The sequence below is a fragment of the Ostrinia furnacalis genome, unplaced genomic scaffold (genome assembly GCF_004193835.3).
Source record: "Ostrinia furnacalis isolate ACB-3 unplaced genomic scaffold, ASM419383v2 OfSCF0726, whole genome shotgun sequence".
Classification (NCBI taxonomy): domain Eukaryota; kingdom Metazoa; phylum Arthropoda; class Insecta; order Lepidoptera; family Crambidae; genus Ostrinia; species Ostrinia furnacalis.
In genome coordinates, this window is record NW_021130965.1 from 142,246 (window position 1) to 152,272 (window position 10,027).

Here is a 10,027-nt window from a genome sequence, read left to right on the forward strand (position 1 = left end):
CATGCGGCCCGCATCTATAGAGCAAGCGCTAGAATTTGTACAGGAGGAAATTAATACCTTATATTTACAGCAGAGAAATGAGCAATTGCCCGATAGGAAATCGCAATCTTTCATTTTACCTCCACCTACTAAACCAATTTATAGCCCTCCTAATTATTTTCCCATGCCACCAATGCCATCTTCAAAGCCTCTAGGTTTTAGCATGCCAGGGCCATCTCGTCCTCAACCTCAACCATTCCGTATACCCCAGCCGTCCCAGCAATGGCGACCAAACCCAGTTCAACCACAACTGAACCGTGGACCGACACGTACCCAGCAGATGTTCAGTGCTCCACCTCCAAATTATAACCCACAAAGTCATGTGTTCAGAATGCCCAATAGGAATCCACCCGTTGCTAATTATCAGGCACCCAAACCCATGAGCGGCGTAAGCCACTTTGTTAGCAAACCTTTACCACCTAGTGGTCATGATTGGCGTAGGTTTGGTAATCCACCACCAAGTAATTACTTTAAAACGCGAGAAATGAATTTTAATGATTGCTTGGATTATGAATACGGACCTTATTTCGATGGCTACTCAGATTACTATCACGGCGATAACAGCATGCCCTATTGCGAATACATTGACTATTCTAATGATATTTTTTATGCACCCAATTATAATTATCCAGAACTATTTAATACCGAACCCGTTTGTGAAATTACGGAAGAAAGTCCTTCACCTAGCAAGGCCGAGGATTTTCAGGAGCCAGCCCGCTCAGACAAACCAAAATAGAATTAAACTTGCAAACCCAGAGACAACTCCCGTATGTTCAGATATTGAACCCACCTTTAAAATTACTTATAGACACCGGAGCTAATCAGTCGTTTATAAGTCCGGAGGCTGTCGAAAAATATTTCTCGAATTATGAATTAAATTACGATCCGTTTGAAGTCGTCAATGTACACGCAATAAGCCGGTGCGATTATTCTATTACGCTACCGTGTTTCTCGGAATTCAATGACACGACCGATGTTACACTTTTTGTCTATAAATTCCATAATTATTTCGACGGTTTAATTGGGTCAGATTTATTGAACAAATGGGAATCGTCAATTGATTTTAAAAATAAGTTACTTATTACACGGCACGCTTCTAACCCGATTCATGTCTATGATTCCCGGAACGTTAACCTGTATGAAGACATCATTCCAGGGCGTTCCTCTAAATTAATTAAATTACCTATCAATGTCAGAGACGGAGATGCGTTTATCCCAGAACAGGTAATATCTAATTGCATTGTAGGAGAATGTTTAACCAGCGTTAAAAATAATCGCGGATATTTAGAGATATCAAACCCAAGTCATAATGACGTCATTTTTTCCGTCGACCGCCAGGTTAGCGCAGAGATCTATAATGTAGAGTCCACGCGTACCGAGCGCGAACTAAATGCTACGGAACTTACCTATGCTACGAGCGAATTACGTCACCCTCATACTACGAGTAGTGAACCGCGTGACCCGCGTCATCAAAGCGTTACGAAGCTATCTAAACGTGCTACGGACGTTCTCTCGCGTCTACGGACTAGCCATTTGAACGCTGAAGAGCGCGCGAACTTACAAAATTTATGCGCTCAATATGCAGACGTATTTTATATCGAAGGCGAGGCTTTAACTTTTACAAATCAGATCAAACACTCGATCAAGACTACTGACGAGCTACCAGTTTATACCAAGAGTTACCGTTACCCGTACATCCATAGGGAAGAGGTTAGGAGCCAGATTAGTTCCTAATTATTTTCCCATGCCACCAATGCCATCTTCAAAGCCTCTAGGTTTTAGCATGCCAGGGCCATCTCGTCCTCAACCTCAACCATTCCGTATACCCCAGCCGTCCCAGCAATGGCGACCAAACCCAGTTCAACCACAACTGAACCGTGGACCGACACGTACCCAGCAGATGTTCAGTGCTCCACCTCCAAATTATAATCCACAAAGTCATGTGTTCAGAATGCCCAATAGGAATCCACCCGTTGCTAATTATCAGGCACCCAAACCCATGAGCGGCGTAAGCCACTTTGTTAGCAAACCTTTACCACCTAGTGGTCATGATTGGCGTAGGTTTGGTAATCCACCACCAAGTAATTACTTTAAAACGCGAGAAATGAATTTTAATGATTGCTTGGATTATGAATACGGACCTTATTTCGATGGCTACTCAGATTACTATCACGGCGATAACAGCATGCCCTATTGCGAATACATTGACTATTCTAATGATATTTTTTATGCACCCAATTATAATTATCCAGAACTATTTAATACCGAACCCGTTTGTGAAATTACGGAAGAAAGTCCTTCACCTAGCAAGGCCGAGGATTTTCAGGAGCCAGCCCGCTCAGACAAACCAAAATAGAATTAAACTTGCAAACCCAGAGACAACTCCCGTATGTTCAGATATTGAACCCACCTTTAAAATTACTTATAGACACCGGAGCTAATCAGTCGTTTATAAGTCCGGAGGCTGTCGAAAAATATTTCTCGAATTATGAATTAAATTACGATCCGTTTGAAGTCGTCAATGTACACGCAATAAGCCGGTGCGAGTAAGTACGCATTCATTATGGAAAACCTTGGGAGAGGCCTTTGTCCAGCAGTGGACGTCATTTGGATGAAACGAACGAACGCATTCTGAGCAGTAGTCATGGTAGGTTAGGTTCCTATACTACCCTAAGTATTATTGATCACCTACATGGCCAACATACCTTTCAGCATATTTGGGAAGCGAAAAAAAAAGATAAATCCGGTAGATTTCTTTTCGAATTTAAACACCCGAACGCCGCACAATATTTCTTTCTGTTTATGTCCATTTTTAAATAATACTTCGATCATAGAATTAGGTACTACAACGCACGCCAGCGTCCTGACGGGCGCGCGCGTGACACTCGACTGATATAATACCCGCCGGCGGGGCGCTTCGCTGTAGGTAATTATTGGATGTACCGCGCGGAGTGAGCCAGGCCTGACGATACGAAGTTATCCTCAGACCATACTGGCTTTGCGGCAGCCGTTTTTTGAATTAGTGCAAACATGCCAGTTGTTGCGGAAACATGTGTTCTCAGAAATGTGACCACATGTGACAAGGACGGAGGGGGGGTCAAAAAATCATGAAATTTGTGTGACGTACTTTATGGATGGCCCCTTATGTATATTAACTTATCTATAAATGTTAAGGTTATATGTTTTATACTTTATTAGCAGTCATATAGGAGTAATGTAGTATGAAAAAATTTAAAATTATAATTTCTCCTAAAATAAAGCATAAAGTGACTGGCCCTTCTAGACATAACATAATTAATTAATAAACTATAATTTACACTAATAAAGTATTCAAAAGCATCTTAAAAAAGTTACGGACAAAATGACGTCGAAAATATACAGATTTTTATGGAATGACCCTTAAGTATGTTTATATCCGTTGTCTAGCACCCATAGTACAAGCTTTGCTTAGTTTGGGACTAGAAGCGCAGTGTAAAATGTCCAAGGATATTTATTTATTTATACAAGCTAACTGACGGACTAATTAAAAGTCTTGCTTTTTACCCAGGAAACATTCCTATTATCGGTTCAGCCAAAGCCAGTTCATTGCTGGACGGCTACATTAGCCACAAAGGCTTCCACAGACCAAACGCAGGTCAGAAGCAGTGCGGGTCAGTTGCAGCGCGGCTGAGGCACACTGAAGCAGTTGCAACGCGGGCGGCTGTCAAAAATTTAAATATTCGAAAACCGCTCGCTGCTACCGCCCTGCGTCCGGTGTGTCATGCTAATATGGCCGCCATAGTAATACAACAGCGCGCTTCTGTCCCGCACCCGCGCCGCATCGTTTGTCGTTCGGCAGTTGCAGTGCGGCGCGGTTGGAGCGCGGGCCCGCGTTCAAATTAGGTGTGACACACTTCAAAGAGTTTCTTGTATTACAACTTGCGCGGGCCCGCATTCAAACTGCGCTGCTACTGCCCCGCGTTTGGTCTGTGGAAGCCTTAAAACTGCTCCCGCTTTTTTCATCTAGCCACTGCCGGTTATTTACTTGAGATCGTCGGTCCCTCGAGCAGTAGGGTGTTCCACTTTACCGAGACGTAATCTCCGTTCAGAATCCTGTTTACGTCACCTTTCGGTCGACCTTCTCATAGCTCACTGAGTGACATCACTGAAGAGCTTTACTGTAATGTTCCATATTCATGGGTCCATATTTCGCTACTGATCGAATACTGCTCACTTCAGTTATAGTCACACACGAAGTTGTTCCTCGAATGACATATTATTTTATTTGCATGTTGGGATTCTTTTGATATCAGTTTATATGATCACCACGCCCAGCTATAATTTAAAAGTATGTTCGTTCGTTCGTTCGTACGAACATACTTAGATATGACATAATTTAAAAGTATGTATTCAGTCAGAATGAAATAATTCAATCGTTTATTTTGTTTGGTAGGCGTGGCGAGCCAATGTCCACCAGGCGCACGAGTCGATGAAGTCTGTAGCGGCCGCGCAGATCGAGTACGCTTCCTCGGCGCAGAAGGCGTAACGAGGCTCCACCGTGCTGCCAAGCAACATTCGCATCTACGGACTACAGCTACAGAGTGCATAATGCAAGTTCCACATGATGGCTTCGATGAGTGACTGCGGCCGCGCATGAAATTCGTTAACGTACCGCTAGATGGCGTTGTCATTCGAATTCTCGAAGCGCGCATCGAAAACAATCGGTTGAAACTCGCAATCAGCACACAAATACAATATGATGGAACTCATTGTATAAGTTAATATACTTCTGGGCCGGTACCTACATCAATACAAATTAAAGTCACAACTTAAAAAATACATTTTCGTAGATGTTGATTGTATTCTTTTTATAGTATTTAATTAATAAATATTGTATACTTTATTATGACTTACTTTTTATTTACGCGTAACTTTAAAGAACTAAGTATTATGATTTTTTTTAAAGAATTTTCCACCCTCGCATTTTCTCACTTCTCTTTTTGAAGTTTTCAAGGGTTTTCATGATGTCCGCTGAACCGTCCCATCTGTGACATCAGGGGGGCGCTACTGTCAAATACTGGATTGTTGGTTCCGATTTTTGTATGGATTTTTGCCTCGTTGGAACAGGAACACTGAAAAATGTATGGAAAAATGCGTAGACAGAGAATAGTTTTTTCTGTCTACGGAAAAATGACACAGGAAGGCACTGCTATAGATGACCCACGCTGAACTGTCCCACCAAACTCAATGACAGGGGGGCGCTACCTTCGTTCAACTATATGGCTTCCAACATGGCAGAAATCGTAACCAGCGATCCGGTATTGACGGTGGCGCCCCGCTGTCAATGTCATGGATAGGACAGTTCAGTATTTTGGAACTATATCAATACGGGGTTACTATTTTCGATTCTATAGCCTATAAAAATTCTTGGTTTATGGTTTTGATGACGGTTGACATTAATGATAGAAGACACAGTCGATCATTTCGCTTTGTTTACTTTTCTGGAGTTGTCTTTTCAAACCCTTTAATTTTAATAAATTCATCATGGAGTATGAGTACGAGAATGGCGGGTGCCTCCGCAGCGTATTCCGCTCATTCGTGTGCGTGACGCTATCACTTCTGCTGGCGTTGCACGTGTACGCGTACTTCTGGGGGCCGGCGCGCGAGCCGCTGGACGGAGACTTCTCCGATATACGATACGTGGTCACGCAGCTCACCAGGGGACTGACTGAGGTTTGATATGTTTTATAAGTTGATTGCGGTTTCGTTCAATGAGAGAATGGATGGATTTGTTGCTCTTCAGTCTTTCACGCAAAAACTTGTGCCTATTTCTCCCCTCTTCCTAAACCAACTCCCGGGGGTATGTATTATGACTGAGCATAGGTACAAAATATAAAAGAAGCAAGCTGCTAAAGGAAAGATGACCTGGTTTATAATATTACAAGCGATATATGTTTATAATATAACATTGCTATTGCTACTAAAAAATAATAGTAAATTCATTTGGTTTGAATAGGTGGATGCCTAGATTAGTACCTGGTCTATAGGTACAATGAGTTATACATAAATATTTTCTGTTGAGCGACCAGTGATGAACATAAGAACGACATAAATCCCTTTGTTTATTTATACTTAAACGATTAAATATAATACAAAAGGTGAACCACAAGCACGAACGACTCAAAGGCGAGATGGAGCGGCTGTCTTCGGCGCTGCCCGCCGTGGCCGCCGCTGCCGAGCGCGCCAAGGACGCGCTGCAGCCCTCCGCGCGCCGCACCGGCCAGCAAGCGCTCGACGTGCATGACTACGACCGACAGGTAATATGCAGGTCTCATACCACAAGCACGAACGACTCAAAGGCGAGATGGAGCGGCTGTCTTCAGCGCTGCTCGCCGAGGCCGCAACCGCTGGCTAAGCGCGGCAATAACTCGCTGCATGCCTCCGCGCGCCGTACCGGCCAGCAGGCGCTCGACGTGCACGATTACGACCGACAGGTAATACGGGTCACTTACCACAAGCATGAGTGACTCAAAGGCGAGATGGAGTGGCACTATGGCGAGTTGGAGCGGCTATCTTTAGCGCTGCTCGCCGAGTCCGCAACCGCTGGCTTAGCGCGGCAAAGACTTGCTGCATCCCTCCGCGCGCCGCACGATCCAGCAGGCGTTCGACGTGCACGACTACGACCGACAGGTAGTATGCAGGTCGCATACCACAAGTATGAGCGGTTCAAAGGCGAGATGGAGTGGCACTACGGTTAAATGGAGCGACTGTCTTCGACGCGCTGCAACCCTCCGCGCGCCGCGATAGCCAGCAGGCGCTCGATGTGCACGACTACGACCGGCACAAAACAAATATAGGTACATATTTACTTAACGCGACACCGCGATGTGATGTGACCCTTCCATTTTTTTAATTTCCAATTTCATTATTAGACGACCGTAACATATTTTTTCATGTGGCTAGTTTGTTCGATTTCTTCTATAAATAATCCTCCTTCAGAAGTAGTCGGGTAAAAAAACTTAACTCTAGCCCTGAAAACAGAGTGACTTTCCAATTGGCTGTAAAATTAGATTTTCCGTAGCTTTAAAATCAATAGGTACATTGTTAGTCAATTGAGTTCGCGATCTAATGTCGTCATACTCTACGTCGTCTACGTCTTTACTGCTCTTAAAAACTTTGTCGATTGACAGTGAGTTCAGTATCCAAATATGATGGCGTTTCACCCAATTACCAACCTGTAGGTGCCGCGAGTGCCTGGGCGCGCGCGCCATGATCTGCCCGGCACGCTGCCCGGCGAAGTGATGGGCGAAATAGGCTCCCCATATATTCCATGTTGATTAGGGTGTCCACAACCCTAATAAGAAGGCGTTTCACTTACCTACCTACCATATAGGTGGCCGACTACGCGCTGGAGTCGGCCGGTGGTCGCGTGCTGAGTACCGGCGACACCGCCGAGCACGTGATCTACGAGTCGCCGGTGGGCTGGGCGCTGCACGTGTTCACGGCGCTGGTGTGCCGCGAGTGCCTGGGCGCGCGCGCCATGATCCGCCCGGGAACGCTGCCCGGCGAGTGCTGGGCCTTCAAGGGCTCGCACGGAGAGGCGACAATAAGACTGCTGGGCACCGTCCAAATCACCGGCTTTAGCGTGGAACACATACCGGCGCATATTTCGCCTACAAGGTATGTACACAGTTCTATTGATAGGTAATGTTTTAAGATGAGGAAGACAATCGGTCGTAACGATGCTTTATTCATAAAAAAATATCTGGCATTAGCATTTACCCCTTTACTTGTTAAAGAGCTCTCACAACGCATTTAGGAAGAGTTCACACATTGGTACAGTAATTCGCATATTTAGCATCAGGGTGCCCGGTGTAATGTGGCAAGGGCTTTAATAGGTACCGTCCAGAACTTTAGGGCTTTTTAGCTGACCGGTAGAATAATAAACATACAGCGAACTTTGTTTCTTACACAGAGAAATATCATCGGCTCCTCGCCTGATACAAATAGAAGGCTTAGAATTTCGCAGTGATCCTTACCCACACGACTTCGGCAGTTTTGAATACGACAAAGAAGGCAAACCTATTCAGTATTTCGAAGTGCAACACCCTTCGACCAAGGGCTACAATATAGTGCGAGTGCGAGTGCTGACCAACTGGGGGCATCCCGTTTACACCTGCGTGTACAGAGTCAGGGTTCACGGAGACTTGGTCACTGGGCAGGCTCCTCGAGCAACGACGGCCAGCGATGATGCAGATCTTAGAATCGAAAACGAGTAATATTTATAGGTAAGTCATAACTTATTTTAATAAAACGGGTCAAAGAGTTATTGTTTGCGTTTACGTACCTATAAGAAGGGAGACACATCAAATGTTTATTTATTTCTTGGACATCAATTGTGTTAGCCGAACCCTTTTGCACAAAAGCAATAGGTAGCAGTAATTTTTTCGGCGATATCCATTACGTTTGGCCATTAATGCCAGGTGCCCGGTTAGAGCATTGTGCTTGCACAAAACGAGAGAAAGCCGAAGCCAACCATAGATGTTAATCTGGGTGTCCAGCAGCCCGGCTATAAAAATGCGGCTATTGTGCGCTGGACAATGCGACAAAGCACATAAATTAACAACAGCAAAGTGATCATGAGCTCCCGCTGCGCCCGCACTAATGGGTTGACCGGCCCTAACTGATGGTTATTATTTATTTTTTGAACGGTTCAAATCCACATGCTTCTGCAAGAGCAAAAAAAACATAGTTTATACTTACATATCCATTGCTTATTATTGCATTAATTCAGTAAGTAGTTAAATATAAGGTATTTTTCCATTTGTTGGTGAGGAAAAGAGTATACGCTAACCTATTATGTAGGTAGGTATAGCTGTAACGTATTATTGTAGATGTCAATGTTATTTGTGGCGGAGCGAGGAATTCTAATTGCTTGCAATAAATCTTCAGACTCTACGGAAAACGACGATCACAATGACTATTTACTTACTTACATCTTTAGTTACCTATCCAGCTATAATAAACATTAACGTTAAAATATGTATGTATTGTAAAAAATAGGGAAAGTAATAATCACGTAACTAGAACTATCTCAATACAAAAGACAGGCGGAAAATCAACATTCATTACGTCTCCCGTGCGATAACCATTACGCTAAAATGCGCCATCACACACTAAAGAGCATTTTTTCTAGACTTAAGTACTCAGTAGACCTTCCTTTGAAATATAGATAGGAGTCGAAAAGGGTGAAAGCATTTCTCCATGAAATGTATCTTTTCTGTGGACACCGCCCACAAGTACCACTCAATATTAATGATGTGATCTTAGTTCAAACGTCTCGCTCGTCTCTACTTGACAATTATTAATGAAACTACATACATTTTGTGTCCAGATTCATTTGTATGCTCATCTATTTATGTCGTGAATAAGCAAACATTTAACCCAGTAGGACAGTTTGCACGTAGGTACACGTGTTACACGCACACATGAACATTGTTCATTACTTATGTCCGTGCTAATGTTCAAGTAATTTTTACATTAAGGATTTGTAAGGGGTAGAACTGAGTATTACGGGTCTCTACCATTTAAGTAGGTACTTTACCTAATTTTCCTATCTCAGAAATAATGCAAAATTAAGGATTTGTTCAATTGTTTTAAATCCATGTTTGCCAAAAACACACGACCATTTTTGTACCAAAAATATTAATGTATAGTCGGGTTTAGAACTCTTCATGGCTTAATTCGATGCTGCTCCTCAACTCAGTAGTGTCTGCCTAAAATAGGAGGTTTCTGAAAGCAATTTTGATAAAGTCAAAAAGTTTTTAGTAGACATTAGTATAATTATTATTGAAAACGATCCTTATTTGCTAAAGTTCACGCATCACATCAGTCCCAATCTGGCATGGACTGCCGCTCTACTCTCAACTTTTATTCTAATTTCACGTAACGTCTCATGAGATAAAAATGATTCAAATACACGCCAAATAGCCTCGTTTCAAATCATACT

The 10,027-nt window shown here is 43.3% G+C and overlaps 1 protein-coding gene across 1 annotated transcript; it reads left to right on the top strand.

The window, feature by feature from the left end:
* The first annotated feature begins 5,562 nt into the window (after positions 1-5,562).
* On the top strand, positions 5,563-8,297 carry LOC114349911 (SUN domain-containing protein 2). Its single transcript, XM_028300501.1, has 4 exons — positions 5,563-5,751; positions 6,177-6,335; positions 7,412-7,698; positions 7,994-8,297. The coding sequence occupies exons 1-4, from the start codon at positions 5,563-5,565 to the stop codon at positions 8,295-8,297; spliced, it is 939 nt and encodes a 312-aa protein (XP_028156302.1).
* Positions 8,298-10,027: the final 1,730 nt, after the last annotated feature.

Bases quoted from the DNA above. Each gene is read 5' to 3' on its own strand.
- LOC114349911 (XM_028300501.1), top strand. From the start codon at position 5,563: ATGGAGTATGAGTACGAGAATGGCGGGTGCCTCCGCAGCGTATTCCGC. The intron at 6,336-7,411 runs GTAATATGCAGG...CCTACCATATAG, and splicing joins TGCATGACTACGACCGACAG to GTGGCCGACTACGCGCTGGA. The intron at 7,699-7,993 runs GTATGTACACAG...TTTCTTACACAG, and splicing joins GCGCATATTTCGCCTACAAG to AGAAATATCATCGGCTCCTC.